Here is a 22,914-nt window from a genome sequence, read left to right as displayed (position 1 = left end):
CCTCTAGGAAGGGAAAAACTTGGGCTTTCTTGCAGACATTGTTCTTGCTACTTGGAACCCTATTCTTTTTCCTTCCTCCCTTCCTTCCTCCTTCCCTTTCTTCCTTCGGAAATATTTATTAAACACCTATGTATTAAGTATTCTACTAGGCAGTAACAGAGAAAACAGATAAACTGGCAATTAGAAGTCAGTGTGAGAGGTGCTGTGATAGGGTATAGTGTGTAAGGTGCAGTGGAGGACAAGGGAACCCAGCAAGGCCTGTGGTGGTCAGGGAAGGCTTCCAGGAGGAATGCCTTTTGCTATCAGATTTTGTGCTCATGTTATAAATGGGGGAGACTGTTGCGCAACTGACCCAGACCAATGGGACTTTCTTATTGAAAGACTTTCAGCATAGAAATTGTTGTGGAGGTGCATGACTTCATTTAACCAATGTGTTTTGATTTTTATGCTAGGATCTGCAAAAACAACGTATGACCACAGGAATACACTCACGTTTTCAGGTGATGGGTCTCTACACCACAAATTCCTGGATTCACATGTCAAATTCAGTCACGTAGAGAAAATTGGAAACAATCCAGCCTCAAAAGGTTTTCTAACATTCGATGCATCGAGTGCCTGGGGACCACAGATATCTGCTTCAGTCCATTTGGACTCGAAAAAGAAACAGCATTTGTATGTCAAGGAAGTCACGATTGATGGGCAGTTCAGAGCCTCTTCATTCTATGCTAAAGGCGCATATGACCTGTCTTATCAGAGGGATCCTGCCACTGGCCAGCTAAATGGGGAATCCAACCTGAGGTTTAACTCCTCCTACGTCCAGGGCACCAACCAGATAACAGGAAGATATGAAGATGGAACAGTCTCTATTACGTCCACCTTGGATCTGCAAGGTGGCCTCATGAAAAATACCGCTTCCCTGAAATATGAGAACTATGAGCTGACTCTGAAATCTGACACTAATGGGAAGTATGAGGACTTTGCCACTTCGAACAAGATGGATCTGACCTTCTCTAAGCAAAGTGCATTGCTACGTTCTGAGTATCAGGCTGATTACAAGTCACTGAAGTTCTTCACCCTGCTTTCTGGATCACTAAACTCCCATGGTCTTGAGTTAAATGCTGACATCTTGGGCACTGACAGAATTAATAGTGGTGCTCACAAGGCAACACTAAGGATTGCCCAAGATGGAATGTCTACCAGTGCAATGACCAACTTGAAGTATAGTCCCCTAATGCTGGAGAATGAACTCAATGCCGCGCTTGGCCTCTCTGGGGCATCCCTGAAATTAACAACAAATGGCCGCTTCCGGGAACACCATGCAAAATTCAGTCTAGATGGAAGAGCTACCCTCACAGAGGTGTCACTGGGAAGTGCTTATCAGGCCGTGATTCTGGGTGTTGACAGCAAAAACATTTTCAACTTCAGAATCAACCAGGAAGGACTCAAGCTTTCAAATGACATGATGGGCTCATACGCTGAAATGAAACTTGACTACACAAACAATCTGAACATTGCAGGATTATCACTGGACTTCTCTTCCAAACTTGACAACATTTATAGCTCTGACAAGTTTTATAAGCAAAATTTTAATCTACAGTTACAGCCCTATTCCCTGGTAACTACTTTAAACAATGACTTGAAATTCAGTGCTCTGGATATGACCAACAATGGAAAATTACGGCTTGAACCTCTGAAGCTGAATGTGGGTGGGACCATAAAAGGAGCCTACCAAAATAATGAACTAAAACACATCTACACTCTTTCTTATGCTGACTTATCAGCAAGTTATAAAGCAGACACTGTAGCTAAGGTGCAGGGGACAGAGTTTAGCCATCGGCTCAACACTAACATCGCTGGGCTTGCTTCAACCGTTGACATCAGTACAAACTACAATTCGGACTCCCTGCATTTCAACAATGTTTTCCACTCTGCAATGGCCCCATTTACAATGACCGTCGACACGCATACAAATGGCAATGGGAAACTGGTTCTCTGGGGACAACACACTGGGCAGCTGTATAGCAAATTCCTGTTGAAAGCAGAACCTCTGGCCTTTACTTTCTCTCATGATTACAGAGGATCCACAAGTCACCATCTCGTGTCCAGGAGGAGCATCAGTACTGCTCTTGATCATAAAATCAGTGCCCTGCTCACTCTGGCCGAGCAGACAGGCACCTGGAAACTCAAGACCCAGTTGAACCAAAATGAATACAGCCAGGACTTCAGTGCTTACAACACTAAAGACAAAGTTGGTGTTGAGCTCAGTGGACGAGCCCTGGCTGACCTCACTGTGCTGGACTCCCCTATTACAGTGCCACTTTTACTCAGTGAGCCCATCAGTGTAATTGACGCTTTAGAGCTGAGGGACGCTGTTGACCAGCCCCAAGAATTCACTCTTGTTGCTTCTGTAAAATATGATAAGAGCCAAGATGTTCACACCATCAACCTCCCATTCTTTAAAATCCTGCCAGAATATTTTGAGAAGACTCGAGAGGTAGTTATAGGTGCACTGGAAGCTATACAGAAAGAATTGAAACACATCAATATTGATGAACGCATGAGGAAATACATAGCAGCCTTGGACAAACTCCCACAGCAAGTTAATGATTATCTGAATGCTTTCAACTGGGAGAAACAAGTTTTGAGTGCCAAGGAGAAACTAACTGCTTTCACAGAAAATTATAGAATTACAGAAAATGATCTGCAGATCGCATTAGACAATGCCAAAATCAACCTTAATGGAAAACTATCTCAGCTACAAACATATGTGATACAATTTGATCAGTATATTAAAGATAATTATGATTTACATGATTTTAAGGCAGCTATTGCTAAGATTATTGATCGAATCATTGAAAAATTGAAAACTCTTGATGAACATTATCATATCCGTGTAACTGTACAAAAAAAAATCCGTGATCTGTATTTTTTTATTGAAAATATTGATTTTAACAAAATTGGAAGTAGTACTGCATCTTGGATTCAAACTATGGATACTAAGTATCAAATCAGAATCCAGATACAAGAAAAATTGCAGCAGCTCAACGCACAGATTCAGAATGTAGACATCCAGCACCTTGCTGAAAAGCTCAAACAACAGGTTGAAGCTATTGATGTCAGGGTGCTTTTAGATCAGTTGAGAACTACAATCTCATTTCAAAGAATAAAGGAAATTATTGAGCATGTCAAATACTGTGTTACAAATCTTTTTGAAGATTTTGAAGTAATTGAGGAAATCAATGCTTTCAGAGTCATGGTCCATGAGTTCACTGAGATGTATAAAATAGACCACCACATCCAGGTTTTAATGGATAAATCAGTGCAGTTGGCCCACCAATATAAGCTGCAGGAGACTGTTCAGAAGCTAAGCAGTGTCCTACAACAAGTCAAGATGGCAGACCTTGTTGAGGAATTGATTGGGTTTACCGACCATGCTCTCAAGCAGCTTGAAGCATTGTCTTTTAAACAATTCATTGAAGAAATAAACAGATTCCTTGACATGCTGGTAAAGAAATTAAGGTCATTTGATTACCACCAGTTTGTAGATAAAACCAATAACAAAATTCGTGAGGTGACTCACAGAATCAATGGTGAAATTCAGGCTCTGGGACTTCCACAGAAAGCTAAAGCACTAAAACTGTTTACAGAGGACATCAAGGCCACAGTCTCAATTCATCTGGAAAACCTAAAGGCCACCAAAATAACCTTATTCTTTGATTGGTTACAGGAGGTTTCTGTAGTTCACATGAAAGCCAAATTCCAAGAGACCCTGGAAGATATACGAGACCGAGTGTATCAAATGGATATGCAGCAGGAAGTCCAGCGATACCTGTTCCTAGTTGGCCAGGTTTACAGCACACTTGTCACCTATATTTCTGATTGGTGGAATCTTGCTGCTAAGAACCTTACTGACTTTGCAGAACAGTATTCTATCCAAGACTGGGCCAAAAACCTGAAAACATTAGTAGAACAAGGGTTCACTGTTCCCAAAATCCAGACCACTTTCGGGACCATACCTGCCTTTGAAGTCAGTCTCCGTGCCCTTCAGGAGGCTACGTATCAGACTCCTGACTTCATTGTCCCCCTGACAGATCTGAAGATTCCGTCCGTTCAGATCAACTTCAAAAAGTTGAAAGATATAAAAATCCCATCCAGGTTTTCCACGCCAGAATTTACTGTCCTCAATACCTTCCACATCCCTTCCTTTACAGTTGACTTGGTAGAAATAAAAACAAAGATCATCAGAACCATTGACCAAATGCTGAACAGTGAGCTGCAGTGGCCAGTCCCAGAAGTGTACCTGAGGGATCTGAGCGGGATGGACACCATTCTTGCCAGAATCACTCTGCCAGACTTCCATTTACCAGAAATCACAATTCCAGAACTTGTCATCCCACATCTCAATGTTACAGATTTTCAAGTTTCTGACCTTCACATACCAGAATTCCAACTTCCCCACATCTCACACACACCTGAAGTACCTACTTTTGGCAAGCTGTATGGCGTTTTGAAAATCCAATCTCCCCTTCTCATATTAGATGCAAATGCTGACATTCAGAATGTAACTGCTTCAGCGAACCAGGCAGAGATTGAGGCTTCCGTCACTGCCAAAGGAGAATCCAAATTAGAAGTTCTCAATTTTTATTTTCAAGCAAATGCACAACTTTCAGACCCTAAGATTAATCCACTTGTTCTGAAGGAATCTATGAGGTTCTCCAGCAAGTACCTGAAAACAGAGCATGAGAGTGAAGTGCTATTTGTTGGAAATACTATTGAGGGAAAATCAAACACAGTGGCAGGTTTACACACAGAAAAAAATACACTGGAGCTTAGTAACGGTGTGCTCGTCAAGGTAAATAACCAGCTTACCCTGGACAGCAACACAAAGTACTTCCACAAATTGAACATCCCCAAACTGGACTTCTCCAGCCAGGCTGACCTGCGCAGTGAAATCAAGACCCTGTTGGAAGCTGGACACCTAGCATGGACTTCTTCTGGAACAGGGTCCTGGAAATTGGCCTGCCACAAATTCTCAGATGAGGGAACACATGAATCCCAAAGTAACTTTACTATGGAAGGACCCATCACGTCCTTTGGATTGTCTAATAAGATCAATAGCAAACACCTAAGAGTAAACCAAAATATAGTTTATGAATCTCGCTTCCTCAACTTTTCTAAATTTGAAATCCAGTCACAAGCTGAATGCCAGTACTTGGGCCACAGTGTTCTAACTGCTAAAGGTATGGCACTGCTTAGAGAAGGGAAGGCAGAGATAACTGGCAACCATGATGCGCATTTAAATGGAAAGGTTATTGGAACTTTGAAAAATTCTCTTTTCTTTTCAGCACAGCCACGTGCGCTTACCGCATCCACAAACAATGAAGGGAACTTGAGAGTTAGTTTTCCATTAAAATTGACAGGGAAGATAGACTTTCTGAATAATTATGCACTGTCTCTGAGTCCTAGTGCCCAGCAAGCAAGTTGGCAAGCAAGTGCCAGGTTCAATCATTATAAGTACAATCAAAATTTCTCTGCTGGAAACAATGAGAAAAGCATTGAGGCCCACATAGGAATAAATGGAGAAGCCAACCTGGATTTTTTAAACATTCCTTTAACAATCCCTGAAATGACTCTACCTTATACAAAGCTCACAACGCCCCAGGTGAAAGATATCTCCTTATGGGAAAAGACAGGCTTGAAGGAATTCTTGAAAACAACAAAGCAATCGTTCGATTTAAGTGTAAAGGCTCAGTATAAGAAAAACAAAGACAAGCATTCCATCCCAGTTCCTCTGGATGTATTTTATGCATTTATCAATCGTAACATCAATTCCTTCAACAGGCGTTTCGAGACAGTCAGAAACAAGGCATTAGATTTTTTTATCAAATCCTACAATGAAGCAAAAATTACATTTGATAAGTACAAGGTTGAAAAATCCCTCAATCAGCAACCCAGGATCTATAAAATTCCTGGATACACTATTCCAGTTACCAACATTGAAGTGTCTCCATTCACAGTGAAGATGTTGACATTCGGGTATGTGATCCCCAAAGAGATCAGCACCCCCAGCATCACCATGGTGGGTTCTGGCGTCTACGTGCCCTCATACACATTAGTCCTGCCATTCCTAGAGCTGCCAACCCTTCATGTCCCTAGGAATCTTCTTGAGCTTTCTCTTCCAGAGTTCAAGGTACTGAGTACCACAAACAAAATTTTAATTCCAGCCATGGGCAATATTACCTATGATTTTTCCTTTAAATCAAGTGTCATCACACTGAATACCAATGTTGGTCTTTATAACCAATCAGATATTGTGGCTCATTTTCTTACTTCCTCTTCTTCTGTCATTGATGCACTGCAGTACAAATTAGAGGGCACCTCAAGTTTGACGAGGAAAAGAGGGTTGAAGTTAGCCACAGCTTTGTCTCTGAGTAACAAACTCGTGGAGGGCAATCATGACAATACTATTAGCTTCACCAAGAAAAACATGGATGCATCCATGACAACAACCGCAAGAGTCCAAATTCCACTTTTGAGAATGAATTTCAAGCAAGAACTTAATGGAAATACCAAGTCAAAACCTACTGTCTCTTCATCCATGGAATTAAAGTATGATTTCAGTTGGCCCCATGTGTACACTACTGCTACAGGGGCGTTTGACCACAAGCTCAGCTTAGAATGTCTCACCTCTTACTTTTCCATTGATTCATCTACCAAAGGAGGTGTCAAGGCTTTTATCCTTTCAAAGGAATATTCAGGAACTCTTGCCAGTGAGGCCAGCACTTACTTGAATTCCAAGGGTACTCGATCTTCTGTGAAGCTGCTAGGAGCTTCCAAAGTAGATGGTATCTGGAATCTTGAAGTAAAAGAAAATTTTGCTGGAGAAACCACTCTCCAACGCATATATGCCATCTGGGAACAAAATACGAAAAACCATTTATGGCTAGGGGGCCTCTTTTTAACATCTGGAGAGCATACAAGCAAAGCCACCCTGGAACTTTCCCTATGGGAAGTATCAGCCCTTGTTCAGGTCCGTGCACGTCAGCCCAGTTCCCTTCTTAACATCAATTACCTTGGCCAGGAAGTGTCCCTGAATGCTAACACTGAGAACCAGAAAATCAGCTGGAAAAGTCAGGTCCAGGTTCATTCTGGGTCTCTCCAGAACAACATACAGCTTTCCAATGACCAAGAAGAGGCACGCCTTGACATGGCAGGCTCCTTAGAAGGGTACCTATGGTTCCTCAAAGATGTTGTCCTACCAGTTTATGACAAGAGCTTATGGGACCTCCTAAAGCTGGATGTAACCACCAACAACGATAGGAAACAGTATCTCCGTGCTTCAACTGCCCTTGTATATACCAAAAACCCCAATGGCTATCCTGTTTCTATCCCCGTGCGAGAATTGGCTGATAAATTCATTATTCCTGGACTGAAACTACATAACCTAAATTCCGTTAACGTCACACCTACATTCCACATACCCTTTACAGATCTTCAGGTCCCATCCTACATACTTGACTTCAGTGAAATAAAAATCTACAAGAAGCTAAGTACTTTGCCATTTGCCCTCAACATACCAACACTACCCAAAGTGAAATTCCCCAAAGTTGATGTGTTAGCGCAATATTCTAAACCAGAAGTCTCCTCAGTTCCCTTTTTTGAGATAACTGTGCCTGCATCTCAGTTAACTGTGTCCCACTTCACCCTTCCAAAAAGTATTTCAGTTGGCAGTGCCGTTTTGGATCTGAGTGTGGCCAGCAACATTGCAGACTTCGAGTTGTCAACCATCACCATGCCTGAGCAGACTATTGAGATTCCTTCCATGAAGTTCTCTGTACCTGCTGGAATTTTCATTCCTTCCTTTGGAACACTGACTGCACGTTTCGAGGTGGCCTCTCCCTTGTATAATGCCACTTGGAGTGCTGGTTTGAAAAACAAAGAAGATCACGTTGAAACCTTCCTGGATTCCACATGCAGCTCCACCATTCAGTTCCTGGAATATGACCTAAACGGTAAGGAAATTTCCTGCCTCCCCTACGTGCTTTATTTCTTCAGTGAGAGTTGTGAATAAATAATTCTGTATTTAGATATGACTCGAAGCAAAATTGCTCTCCATAGCAAAATTGAAAAGAGGCGGGAAGGAGACACATGTATACCCCACATATGAAAACCATCCTGTTGAAAACCTACTGAAATTGCAGAAGAATAGGGTCAGAGAAAATAGATTTTTCTGTAATCATTTTAGGACTAAAAAGGTCTCCTGTTTTTTTAAATGAGGACTGCATGTTTCAAACATATAAGACAGTTAAGATAGAATTCTCTGTTTTCACAATGAAAATGTTTATATCCTGCAGTTACTAATCTAATGAAATATAAAATCTTTCCCATACAGTTGTGGGAACACACAAAATTGAAGGTGGCATGTTAGTTTGTAAAACTAACGGATCATTTGCACACCGTGACTTCAGTGCAGAATATGAAGAAGATGGCAGATATCAAGGACTTGGGTACGGAGCTTCTATTTTCATCTCCTTTCCAGTCATTGTGATGTTTGCCATCTCCACATCCCTTTCGTGACAGGCCATCTGCTTTCTTTTGCTTTCAGGTACTGGAATGGAAAGGTCGACCTTAACATCACCAGCCCGACATTAACTGATGTCCGTCTGCGCTACCAAGAAAGCGAGAACCACCTCTCCTCCTCAGTAGCCTCCCCAGCCATAGGCACTGTGGTCATCGACGTGAAAAACATTAACGATGCCTTACTGAGATGGAACCTCTACTACCGCCCTCAGGTGAGTCCCATCTAGTGGGTTACACACCCCAAGAGCAAACAGAGAATATGGACAGGTAAACTGAAGTCCGTACAAAGTATTACCTAGGGGCTTTCCCAAACTAGGTGAAACACAGGCAATGAGCAGGTTGAACTTCTCTTCTGAGGAGCTCTTCTCCAGAAAGTATTAGGAGTCTTTTATTGATTGTATTAGATGCACACATGACCTCATATTACCACTATTATTTTATTACATTTGGGCAGTTCTAGAAAGATGAGAGTTTTGCCTCATCACCTAAATCATGGAAAAACTCTGCCATATGCTGAGTACATTTTTCAGACTGGGGCTTCTGGAGTATTTGAGGCTTCAAAATTCTTCCCCACAGTAGGATTGTTAGATATGCCAAGTTTCTCTCACGTACTTTACAAGCTCTGCCAGGGCCAAATCAAAGATGCCATTAGCAGAGGAGAAGAAATAATCAGGTTCTATCACTAAAGTTTATCACAGGCTTAGAGGATGGATGGCTCCTGATAGTGGTCTTCTAGGTCTCTGCTCGATGGGCCCTGGACTTTTTTCTTCTTTGTTACTTCTCCTTTCTCTGAATTAGTCTTTCCCTGTTTTTTTTTTCTCCCCGTTCTCTTCCTCCTCTTCCTTCTCCTCCCCCTCCTCCTCCTCTTCTGATCTTCAGGCCTAGAAAGGCCTGAATGTTGAATGTTACTGTGTAAATGCCTTACATAATTTTGTCCTTTCTGGGGCATGTGTTGAAGAGGAATTAACAAGAGTGTATTTGTTTAACCGTAAGACAAACACATGAACTGACATATGAAAGATAAATCCCCATCAGAATATGAAAGATCCTCTGACCTTTACTTTTAACTGCTAATGAAGTTTTAGTGTAGTATATTATGTAATCAAGATAATTGAAAACATGTTCTTTTCATCCTTTTTTGCTGGTTTTAGTCCTCTCCAGATAAAACACTCAACATAGTCAAAATTGAGATGAGGGTCCCGGAATTGGATGATGAAATTCAGATTAAAGCTAACTGGGAAGAAGAAGCAGTGTCTGAATTGCTAAGCTCTCTCAAAGACAATATGCCCAAGGCCACGGGGGCCTCTTATGACTATGTCAACAAGTACCACCAGGAGTATACGGGACTCGATCTGAGAGACGCTTCTTTAAAACTGAGAAGAGGTTTGCAGAACAGCGCTGAGCAGGTGTATCAAGGGGCCGTGAGGCAGATTGATGAAGTGGACGTGGGGCTCCGAAAGATAGCCAGAGGCACCACTAGAACCTACCAGCAGTGGAAGGACAAGGCCAAGAGTCTGTACCAGGAACTGTTGGCTCAGGAGGACCACAGTGGTTTCCAGAGACTCCAGAAGAAGGTGTTTGACAGCTTAATAGGAGTTACTCAGGAATACAGTGTGACAGTCAACCGTGTGATTGACTCGTTCATTGATTTCCTGAAGTCCACCAGATTCCAGCTCCCAGGAAGAGCCGGGAACTACACTGAAGACGAACTCTACACTATGGTCCTGAAGAAAGTAGGGGAGCTGCTGTCCCAGGTACATTCAAAGATCCATAGTGGGTTAGAAATACTGTTTTCCTATTTCCAAGACCTGATGGAGAAATCTGAATTAATCAAGGACCTAAAGAATAAATTTCCCTTTGATTCAGTGTACGATCAACTAATAGGTATAGGCTCAGAGTATGGAAAACTGTTGAAATCTTTATCACAAAAGGTCCAAAAGGCACTTAGTGACCTCCAGTCTGTCAAGACTACAGAGATGCTAAGTGATCTTAAGAAGTTTCTACATAGCATTTTCCAAGAGATAGAAGAAGACCTTAAACGTTTAAAGGAGAAGAAATTTACTGATCTCATTAATGATATCCAACATGACATCAGCACAACCTTCGACATATTCATTTCCTTTGTTTCTAGACTCCTGAAAGAAAACCTAGGTCGTAACTTTGGTGAGTTTAATGAACTTGTTCAAAACAAACTTCAGGAAGCTTCTCAAGAGCTACAGCAGCTCCATCAGTATGTGCAGGCTCTTCGCAAAGAATATTTTGATCCAAGTATGGTTGGCTGGACAGTGAAATATTATGAACTTGAAGAAAAGATCATCAACCTGATCAAGAACCTAGTAGATGCCCTTAAGGACTTCCATTCCAAATACACTGTCAGTGCTGCTGGCTTTGCTTCCCAACTCTCAAGTCAGGTTGAGCAACTGGTGCAGAAAGATTTTCAGGAATATCTGAGCATCCTTGCCGATGCAGATGGAAAAGGGAAAGAGAAGATTGCAGAGCTTTCTACCAGTGCTCAGGAAATAATTAAAAGCTGGGCTGTTACAGTGAAGGAAATCGTTTCTGATTACCACCAGCAGTTCACATATAAACTACAGGATTTTGCAGACCACCTCTCTGATTACTATGAAAAATTCACTGCTGAGTCCAAAAGATTGATTGACCTGTCCATTCAAAAATACCACATGTTTCTGAGACATATCATGGAGTTACTGAAAGAGCTACAATTGGCCACAGTCAATGGCATGAGCCCCTACATAAGGGTTGCTCCAGGAGAGTTTACTATCACCTTCTAATTTTTTATAGCAATTCTCATTTTTTCTTCTGCTCCAATTAAATTTCCACATAGTAGGGAAAATATTCAAACTGTATGTATTAATATAATCATCCACCAAGCCAGCCCTGTAGCAGGTAGCTGACTACATGCAGAAACACATATGAACTGGACCTGCATCGAAGCTGGCATCAGATCTCTGAAGGTCTCTGAACTCTGGGAAATGACATTTTTTGCAAGTTAAAGAAAACCAGGATCTGAGTTATTTTGCTAAACTTTGGGAGAGCGAGAACAAATAAATAAATTCTTTATTGTGTATCATACCACTCAATGTGACTCATTCATATTGAAAGATAGAGAAATGAGGTTACTTATTCAAATGTCTGGCATTTCAAAACCTCTAGAACACACACTGTTTTGAGTGATAGGGGAAAAGGAGAATTTAGGGAGGGAAATACTTTGCCACCTTGAAGAAAGTAACCGATCTCAGAGACTGTATTTGCCAAGTGAGAATGAAAAACTATTTGCAAAGACTTTCACATAATTTGACCCACAGGAGCATCTCATTATGTGCCACACAATCTTCCTCACCAACCAGTCTGCTTTTGCCAGGCAAGGCTCTCTGCTAGGCTCTGAGATAAACCATCAGGCCCTTTATTTGACTCGCCTGCCAGCAGTAGAAAAGGAATGGCTAAGAAAGAAGTCCTAACCGCAAGGGTTTCATGGCAGTAGGGATCCCAGAAGGCTCCCTGCAGCTCGGCCAGGATCCATTCGTGGCAGAGGAAGTAAGGGTAGGAGAGGAGACTTGGGACATGGGTTCCTAACATTTCTGGGACCAAGCATACATTAATGCTCTTGAATTTCTTTATTTCTCCAAACTTAATATCCAGTCATCCTAAGTGTAATCAAAACCCAAGCGTTTCCCCTACTACATCCACTCAACCTCAAACTCTGATTTTAAACACTGGCAACATCCAGTCAGAGCATCCAGGATGAGCTCTGGTGAGGGAAGGCTGCAGAGAAGCTGTGCAGCCCAGCTGTCACTAATGTCATTGGGAAGGTCAGCTATAACTTGCATTTCAGTGGCACTGGAGGACAAAGGAAGGGTGTGACCTTTGGGGAATAGGAAATTGGAGACCACCCCACCGCCAAGTCCTACATGAGACCTGTTTGGAAAAGGCCCTTTTTATCCCCAGATACCTTCAAGCTGCAACATTCTTTCATAAAGCCTTCAAATTCCCTTGGTAAAGGCCACTCTTAAAATACACAAGCATTACCTGGAAAAGAAAACACATTAGCCTCTTGGTACCTTAGCAGGATTCTTCTATCTAGAACTGAGGAGCCAGAAAGAGTCATAGGGAGGTGGAATATGTATGGATCTGGTACTCAAGGAAAGTCTTTTGGCTAATGAATCAATAGATGGATGGATGAGTGGATGAGTGGATGGGTAGATGGATGGACAGATAGTTGAGTGAATGAATGAGAGGGTAGATGAGGGGTCAGTTCCAAGCACGAGCTAAGGGGAGAAATTAGGCCCAGGTCCCACAGCAGCACATGAGCGGTTCCAGGCATAACTCTATGAGACTTTCCCTGACGAGCTGTGAGCAGCAAGGATCTACTGAGTGTTCAAATTGAAAGGAGGCCTGGGATTATGGCTTAATTCGGAGGGAAAGGAGGAGTCCAAGCTTCCTGGTGCTCACATGGCCATATCTGTGTCTGGGGCATGAGAGGAGGAAAAAACAGACACAAATTCAAAATGATCATAGAATCACACAGTGCCACCTGTTCAGTTCCCTGACTGGTATCCCTTATACGAGGTGCCCCTGGCTGGCTTAGAATATCTTTATCATGCTCAGTAAAGTTGGAAGAAGGGATCTTTGGCAGGGCTTGGACTTTTCTTGTCCTCTACCTTGGTCTTCCACTACATATCAGGATACTTCTCTGGGTTCAGTTAATGGCTACATTCCTTACTTGTTTGGAGCTTTGGGCATCTTATTTCCCCTCTGTGAGCTTCAGTTTTCTTATCTACAAAGTGAGGGTAATATCTATCCTACCTGCCTTGTAAGGCTGTCCCATGAAAATCAGTTGAAATAATAACGTGACAGAGTTTTGTAACCTTTAATGTTGTGTAGAAACGAAGTGCTATTATTATTAGATGATTATTTAAACAAGTTTATGGCAAGGAGAGAGAATGGAGACAAGGAGAACTGGCCAGTTTAGTGAACATTTATTAAATGCTTCTATGTGCTAAGCACAAAAGCTCTACAGAGGAGACAAAAATCAGTAAGACACAGTTCCTGGATGTCTGTCTGTCCATCTGTTTATCAAAGGTGGAATGTGTTGTCTCGTGATGGGTATAAACAAAGTACTATGAAGGTTTTATAACAGGAAAGGATAAGAATCAAGAAGTTTTCATGGAGACCACTGAAATGGATCTTGAAGTTACATAGACTTTAATAAGAGATAAGGGAGAAATGCCATTCTAGAAAAAGAACATAGCAAATAAAGATAGATGGGTGTGTTTGAAGGTGGCCAAAGCACAGGAAAAGTCAAGGGGAGACAGGATTGGAAAGGCAGCAGAGGTCTTGAAAGCTGGAGTGAAAGGTGGTACTCTCTTGGCTGGAGAGGGCATCCAATGAAGGTATTTGAACAGGAGGGTGTTATGGGTTGTGATTTAAGAAAACTGATAGGGCAGCTTTTGCAGGACGAATTGTAATGAGATGAATCTGGGTATGAGGCTGTTCCAAGGTCCAAGTAAAAGATGCTGAGCATCTCAGCCGAGTTATAGATGCTGCGGTTGGTGAGGACTGGTTGGATACAAGAAGCATCATGAAGACATAAGACAGAGCCAGGGGGCTGATTGTTTAGGACAGAAGGGATGGGTACAAAAGCTATTAGAACTGAGCTGCCTTGGAAACTCACTGGAACCAAAAATTGGAGGGGTTGCTGGAGTGACCTGCAGAACAAGGAAGAATGACTAAAGCAGACTTCAGAGTTACGAAATTTTGAACCTGCATAACTTGAAGACTTATGGGGCATCACTAGAAATAGGAGAAACGTGTTGAGGGTAGACTATTAATGTAAGGCATGGACCCACAGATGATCAGTGACAGCTGGAAAGGGAGTGTGGGATCGCATGGTAAGTTTCAAGTTGCAGTGGTATGTCCAAGCAGAAATATCTCCAATATTAAATTGGAGATGTGGGCTAGAGAAACAACATCCAAAGGAATGGGGACTAAGGAGAATTTTAACCAATTGTATTGATTTTATGTCCTTATACGTACCTTTAGAAACATAACAAGAAAACAAAGTTTGTCCCCTTGTACAATTACTTGGCCTATTGACCTGAGAGTGAGCCAACATGTACATGTCCTGAGAACATACTGTGAGATGACTCGGAAAGTACTACTATAAACACAGCTATTCCTCCCGTAAAACAAATATCCAAAGTTTAAAACCAAAGGAGAAATAAGATAATGGCGCCCAGCCCAGGTCCCTGGAACTCTGGAAGCATGATCAAGCTGCGTGCTTTGGTTCGACTCCCAGGTCCTGCCTTAGACTAGTGGTGCTGTCCCCAGAATAAACCTTGTAATCGTTGGGTCCATTGAGAGTGGGCACCACCAGGTGCATCTGGAGCCCCCTCAGTTCTCTTTGCTTTTCACCTGACGGCTGGTCAGTTGAGGAACCCAATTGCCCTCTATTGGTGAGATGAGCAAAACCCCCTCTGACTTCTTATTCTAGGTCCCTCTTCTGGCTCTAATTTATGACTTAGTCCCCATTCAGTCAGAGAAGGGGCCAAGCTGGCCCTCAAATGGGGCCTGTAACATGGGAGCCAGAGTGGACAAACAGATGTTCCCTCTAAAAGTGTCTAATAACCAGAGATAAATGTGCAGAAACAGACCCTACCTCTTAGCTCATCTCCTTGTCTTGCTGTTTCACATTAAGAGGTCAGCTGCACTCCCTTCAAGCACTCCATTTGTTGGTGGGATGGTTGGGTGGTCACTAACAAATAACATTCCAGGGCCTCGTAAAAGTTGGTGGAGTAGGTACACATGTTTCTAGGAGGAGAGGGCCCTGCCCTTCTCCTCCTGTACAAACTGGCTCACGCCTCCTCCGAGTCTGAGCAGTGCTCTGGGTCAGTGATACCCAGGCGCTAGGCACTAAGCTCTGACCTTTGTGTCAACTTTACCCCTCCACTGGCACCACCGAGGCCCAGTTTTAAGTGAGAGAGACAACGCAGGCCTTGGAGGTAGCCTGGTCCGTGAGCTGTAGGCCTGTGTCCCCACCCTTGTTTCTAAGCTGTGTCTGGGCCATAGCTGTGCAGCATGAGTACCACACAGAGCAGAGGCATCCACAGTTCAGACTCTAAGCTAGAGAGTAGCCTGAGGAAAGGGCAGTTCAGTCAGCAGCCCAGCTCCCCAGTTCTCCCTGGCCCCTCAGGTGGACTCTCCACTCCTTCTCTTCCCTTCCATCAAGCAGGTCCCACTCAGGCCGGCACCTAGGCCCCTATGGAGCAGTGAGGCCCAGGACAGCTCCAGGAGCCTTGTACCTGGGCTGGGCTAGATGGATTGGAGCTGAGGTCATTAGAACACTCCTGGAATTACATGATGCCTTGGAAGTTCACGGAAAGAACAGTAGAAAGAGGGCAGAGTCCTGCCTGTAATTCTGCTGAGCTGGGGCAGCCACTACTTCCCTCTTCTCAAAAGAAGGCTCAGCTCTGGAGCCAAATTCAGGCTTCACCATTCATGAGTTATATAACCTCGGGAAAGTTACTTGATTTTTCTAGTTTCATCTTTAAAATGGGAATAATGAAAGAATAGGCTGAAGCACTCTGAGCAGGAATAGAGGGTGGTTCCCTCTTACATTATAGGCTTGTAATGAAGGTGAAATGAAATACTGTATATGAAGTACCTGGCACACAGAAAGTGGATTAACTGAATGCATCATATTAACAGAAGTTAAAGCAAATGAAGTATAATTACAATTACACACAACCACGTAGAGGAATTTTACCAACATAAATGGAGTAAGAAGGTAAGTCCCAGAAGACTAAACACAGCATGATACCCTTTTAATAAAGTTAAAATCAACTAAAACCAAACAACTTATTTTCTGGAATTATAGTTTTAAAGGAAAGGAATGGTAGACTCAAGATTCAAAATAGGTTACATATGGTGGAGAGAGGCAGTGGAAAGTGTGGGTGTATTAGTCAGACTTCTCCTGAGAAACAGAATCAATAGTGTGTGTGTGTGTATGTATATATATATATATATATATATATATATATATATATATATATATATATATATATATATACACACACATACACACACACACACATATATATGTATATGTATGTATATATATGTGTGTGTGTGTAGATATATATATATATATACACACATATATACACATAGAAACAGATTTAACAGGAAATTTATTATAGGAATTGTCTAGAAAATGGAGGCCAAGAAGTCCCATGATCTACCATCTGCAACCTGGAGAACCGGGAAAGCCAGCGGTGTCTGGGTTTGAAGGCCTGAGAATCTGGGGGCCAATTGTGTAAGCCCTGGTCAGAGTCCAAAGGCCCAAGAACCAGGAGCACCAATGTCCAAGAGCAGGAGAAGATGGACGTCCCAGCTCAGGAAAGAGCAAATTCACCCTTCCTCTGCCTTTTGTTCTATCCAGGCCTCAACAGATTGGTTGGTGCCCATCAGTATTGTGACTGCTATCTGTTTTACTCAGTCTACCAATTCAAGTGCTAATCTCTTCTGCAAGCGACCTTACAGACACACCCAGAAATAATGTTTACCAGCTACTGGGTATCCCTTGGCTCAGTCAAGGTGACACATAAAATTAACTGTCACAATGGGTGAGGACACAAGGGTAGGTGTGAGTTATGTCATGCTTTCACTCTCATGCTGGATGATGAGTTTGGGGGCATTTATTATGTTATTAATTAATTTAAATATATTAATTATTTTTTTTTACTTTATTCAAAAATTTAAAGAGAGAAAAGAAAACCTGCAAGGGCCTGACAAATATTAAGTACTTAATTTAATTTGTGGTTCCCTTTCTTTATGGCATCAGCCTGGGATTTTTGGATGGACAAACTCCTCTTTCAAAAGAAAATTATTTCATATCTTCAGCAGCTATTCATTAAGCCCCTTCCCTAGGCCAGGCACTCTCCTAAGCATTCAGGACACAGAAATGAACAAGGCTCTGCAGTGGGAGGCTGGGGGAGGCCCAGATGGGAAGGACTCACAGGAACCCTAGGGTCCCAGGGGACAGTAGGGGCAGGGAGGGAGGGAGGGAAACTAGATGTGGGGTCCTGGGGGAGTCACTCTGCCTCTCAATCCTCAGTTTCTTCATCTGCAAAATGGGAACACAAAAGTCATGCACTCCAGATAAACTGAATTAGTCTTGGTCCTCTGCAGTATCTAAACTTTCTTAACTCCATGACTAATCCTTTTTAATTCACTCTAGGAAAATCCTTCAAGCCTCAGCAAAAATGGCTCTTACATACAGGTGGCCAGTAGGCACATGAAAAGATGCTCAACATCACTAATTATTAGAGAAAAGCAAAGCAAAACCACAACGAGCTACACCTCACACCGGTCAGAATGGCCATCGTTAAAAAGTCTACAAATAACAAATGCTGGAGAGGGTGTGGAGAAAAGGGAACCCTCCTACACTGTTGGTTTGCCATGTAAATTGGTGCAGCCACTATGGAGAACAGTATGGAGGTTTCTCAAAAAACTAAAAACAGAGTTGCCATATGATCCAGCAATTCCACTCCTGGGCATATATCCGGAATATAATTCAAAAAGATACGTGCACTCCTGTGTTCACAGCAGCACTATATATATACAATAGCCAAGACATGGAAACAAAAGTCCATCGACAGATGACCAGATAAAGAAAATGTGGTGTGTATATATACACACACACACACACACACACACAATGGAATATTACTCAGCCATAAAAAGGAATGAAATAATGCCATTTGCAGAAACATGGATGGACCTAGAGATTATCACACTAAGCAAAGTAAGTCAGACAGAGAAAGACAAATACCATATGATACCACCTTTATGTGGAGTCTAAAATATGACACAAATGAACTTGTCCATGAAACAGAAACAGACTCACAGATGGAAAGAACAGACCTGTGTCTGTCAAGGGGGAAGGGGGAAGGGGGAAGGATGGATTAGGAGGTTGGGATTAGCAGATGCAAACTGTTATATAGAGAATGGATAAACAACAAAGTCCTATTATATAGAACAGGGAACTATATTCCATATCCTGTAATAAACCATAATGGAAAAGAATATGAAAAAGGTTATATATGTGTGTGTGTATATATATATATATATATATATCTGAATCACTTTGCTGTACACCAGAAACTAATACAACAATACAACATTGTAAATCAACTATACTTCATTAAAAAATATATATATATATATATATATATAAAATATGAAAATAATGGCTCTTAGTCCTTGAAACCTTCTCTGGTCACCTATGATGCACAGCCAGGCCACATGCTTGCACTGACCCATGTTCTTTGCTGACCCATGCTGCTGCCCCAGACCAAATTCTGAAATCAACCAGGCCATTGCAATGGGCTTCCGCTAAGACTTCGTCCGTTTTCTTCTACGTTCCACCTTGTGGAACCTTCCCAGCCTCTTTTGAGGGTCCCCTGAGTTTGGTGAAACAATGATTCCCTTCTGTGAACTCCTCTGACAACCCACTCAGCCCTGCTGTGGGCTGTTTGTTGGCTGCCTGAGTGACCATTGCACTGAAGTGGTACTTGTAGACTTTTTCTCTCACGAAAGGGGTTGAATGGAAGAAGGAGGGGGCTGAAAACCCACAAGACTGATGTTGGCTCTTTGGGGAGAGACTATCCATGTCCTCCAAGGAGGCTGAGCTGCCAGGGGCTGCTCAGGGTGGTGGGAAGCGGAAGTGTCTCTTCTTTCCTCCACACCTGCTCCTAGCCCTGGAACTGCCCCTCCACACACCCACATCCCCCCCGTAAGAACTGGCCTCCTCCTCCTAACTCCAACCCCCTTCCAACCTACCTGCTGCCTTCCCAGCCTCCACCCAGCCACCACTACTTCCTCTGCTCCAAGATGACTGGGTGTGCATTTTAATTAATCAGGCCAGTTCCTTTGGTCCATTTTTAGTGGCACTTCCCATTGTACCTCCTTTCTCTAATGTCTTAGATCACTTTGTCTGCCTGCTTTATTACCTTGACCTCTGGTCAAGGCTCTTAACACCCCGGGTGATGGATAACAGAAGGCCACCTTCACTGACTGGAGCCTGATACTTTGGACTGCCTTCTTCCCTTCCCTCTGGGTGCTTGCTCCCATGCCAGATTCTGTGTTTTTACCTTTCAGCTTTATCCTCCCCAGCCCTGGCATCCCGCCTCCCCATTCACAGGTCTCCTAGGCCATGCAGGACTGACTCTTATTCTATAACAGGTACAGATGCAAACTCCCCTCAGATCTGTGTATGGGGCAAAGCCATGGGGCTAGGACAGAAGGCACATAAAGCCCCAACTCCCCAGTAACACCAGAGGCAGGGACACACCAAACATGGGACACACCAATCCCAACTCCTCCTTCTCTGACGGCTGCTCAGCTTCTCCATGCTCCCCACAGGGCCACCATGTCCTGGGAAACCCCAGTGGAAATCTGGCCTCCCGGGAGTCCTCCATCTGGCCAGTGGGGCAGTCTCCATCTGCAAGCGGGGCCTCTACTCGGAAGAGTCCCACCATGGCAGTCAGGAGGCCTGGCTCCATCTCTGCTGCAGACCTGACTGGCTCTGTGAAGCTGCGCAGGTCACCCTGCCTCCTTATGGTCCTCCCAGGACTGACAGCCTGGGGGTCCAGTATGACCACGGCATGCCCCCCTTTGAGCAAATCCAATGTACACAGAACACAAACCTAAAACGCACTATGCAACCAAGTGTTGGCTGCCTGGATGTGCCCACATTATGCAGCCTCCAAGGTCTCCCTCCTCTTTAATATCGGAATCAACCCATTGAGCTCCAGCCCACATACGTCCCCTCCCCGAGGTCCCCTAACACATGGCTGTCCTGTGAGCCAATGGCTCCCATCTCTCTCGGGCTCTCTCCTCCTCCCCCTTCAACTCTCCCCAGGTCCCCAAACCCTGCCTGCCCACCCAACAGAGGAAGACTCCTGTCACTGTGGAGGGCAGGAGGATTTGACTCTTCCTGTGGAGGCAGTGGGGCCTCCCGTTTTCCAACAAAGGCCCATCGACCTATTTTCCTTTAACACAAAACAAGCAGTCTTCTTACCAGGAAACATTTTACCTTCCTTTTAGGCCAACAGGCTCCAACTGCAGCCAGCTTTAAAATAATTTTTTCCTACCTTTCACAAATAAAATGGGGCAGTGATTCATCCTACCATGTTTTTAAAAGAATCTGTTTATCGAAAATTCTTCACGCAGTTTTCCTGGGACAAGGTAGATAGGTAACGAGAGGCCCCCATGTGTTTCTGCCTTCTCCCAAGAGGGTGAGATGAGAACCTTGCACGGGGAAACTTAGTCAAGGCTTTGGTTTTGTTGTGAGAGGTGGGTCCTGTGGATGCAGGTTCCTGATAGAATATTCTCTGTGGGGGCTTCCCTGGTGGCGCAGTGGTTAAGAATCCGCCTGCCAATGCAGCGGACACGGGTTCGAGCCCTGGTCCGGGAAGATCCCACATGCCGTGGAGCAACTAAGCCCGTGCGCCACAACTACTGAGCCTGCGTGCCACAACTACTGAGCCTGCGTGCCACAACTACTGAAGCCCACGCGCCTGGAGCCCGTGCTCCGCAACAAGAGAGGTCACTGCAGTGAGAGGCCCACGCACCGCAATGAAGAGTAGCCCCCGCTCACCACAACTCAACCACAGCAATGAAGACCCAATGCAGCCAAAAATAAATAAATAAAAAATAAATAATTTTTTAAAAAATTCTAAAAAAAAAAAGAATATTCTCTGCATTCCCTTTTGGTGTCTAAGGGAAGGAAACAGGTAGGAGAGAGTGGAGGATAGAATTTGCAGGCAATTTTTCTGCTGCAAAAAAGTCACTTACATTGGAAGGTGATTTCTAAGCCAATCACATCCCTGACTCACTTTACACATTTACTAGGTCCAAGAAAATGTGAGCGTTCACTTTGATAAATCAAAGAATATTTGAGGGACTTCCCTGGCGATCCAGTGGTTAAGACTCTGCATTTCCGCGGCAGGGGCACAGGTTCGATCCCACACGCTGCACGGCGCGGCCAAGTAAATAAATAAATAAAATAATGAAGGGAAAATAAAGGGAAAAAAGTAGTGTCTTTAAAATAACATTTCAGTAGCTGATGTTGCCAAAGAATATTTGAAATGTACAATATAAGAGAATCTGATGGGGAAGATTCTCGTAAAGCAGTTTACTCTTATCCTATGAAACGTTCTCCCTAAAATGAATGTTCTTCGCAGTTTTCAGAGTTTTATGGAGTTTTCTTCAATCAGGGTGGTACTCAGCCACGTCCTACTGAGGCCACTGGAAGGCACTGGAAGACAGTGTGCAGTAAATATACCAGGTTACATCAGGGAGGACTACAGAAATACTTCTAGGAAAAATCCAGTCGAGAAATCAGGCCGGTCACTTGGTTTGTACATATGGCGCATTTTCCTCACAGAGGCCCCAGTCTGACACGGAGGCAGGAGATGTTTCCTGCCACGTCATCGTCACTGGCACATACATGAGGGCAAGGTTACCCTGGGGAGTCAGTCAGCGGATCCAGGCTCCTCTCTCACCTCCAACGCGGGCACCTCCTGCCCCCTTGGCTACACAGGGCGCTTAGCCACCCACCCCCAGGCTTTGCTCACTTCCTTCCCCGAGCCTGGAACACCCTCCCCTGACTCTCTAAGGAACTCTTCAGGGTCCTCTCAAGTGCCATCTCCTCCAGGAAGCCTTCTAAGACCTGCCAGCCCTCTCCTGAGCTCCATAAGTCTTGACTATCTGTCTGCCCACAATGCAGCCCCACTGTCTCCATCGTATGATGCGCCCTCTGGGCCTGACACAGGCTGGTCTCGCTGTGACACCTCAGCAGTACCGGCCTGGGGCCCTCTTCTCAGAGTGGGGACGAGGTTCCCCACTCCCCTCAGCTCACTGTGGGGACAGAGTTTAGTTGTACCCCCCCAAGGGAAGGAATGACGGCACACCCCAGCCCTGGAAGTGGCCCTGCTTCCGGCCAGCCAGCAATTTCTTTGTGGTGGAAAGGGCAGGTCAGGTGGAAAGTAGACTGGACTTGGGGGTCAAGTGGTCTGGGTTCTGCTCCCAGCTCCTCCTCACTCGCACCTCTGACCTAAGTCTGGGAGGTCACGTAACCTCCCTGAGCCTCCATTTCTGCATCTTATAAAAATCCCTCTCACAGGAGCACGGAGACACCGGTGCCGGCTGAAGGCATGACACACTCAGCCTGCCCACTGCCTGGCACACAGGAGATGCTGAGTAACGTGTTGATGGGGTGAAGGATGGTCCAAGCTTTCCCGGAGGGCTGAG

At 43.9% G+C, this 22,914-nt stretch overlaps 1 protein-coding gene across 1 annotated transcript in view; it reads left to right on the top strand.

The window, feature by feature from the left end:
• The window catches only part of APOB (apolipoprotein B), a 39,660-nt gene extending 27,987 nt beyond the window's left edge, over positions 1-11,673 (top strand). Inside the window, exons 26-29 of the mRNA XM_068565048.1 lie at positions 453-8,012; positions 8,393-8,507; positions 8,606-8,792; positions 9,732-11,673. Coding sequence (XP_068421149.1) covers positions 453-8,012; positions 8,393-8,507; positions 8,606-8,792; positions 9,732-11,372 — 9,503 coding nt within the window. The 3' untranslated portion in view covers positions 11,373-11,673. The remainder of the gene's footprint in view (positions 1-452; positions 8,013-8,392; positions 8,508-8,605; positions 8,793-9,731) is intronic.
• Positions 11,674-22,914: the final 11,241 nt, after the last annotated feature.

The sequence above is a fragment of the Eschrichtius robustus genome, chromosome 15 (genome assembly GCF_028021215.1).
Source record: "Eschrichtius robustus isolate mEscRob2 chromosome 15, mEscRob2.pri, whole genome shotgun sequence".
Taxonomy (NCBI): Eukaryota; Metazoa; Chordata; class Mammalia; order Artiodactyla; family Eschrichtiidae; genus Eschrichtius; species Eschrichtius robustus.
Note: the sequence above shows the minus strand (reverse complement) of the source record. Positions and strands in the feature narration are given on the sequence as shown.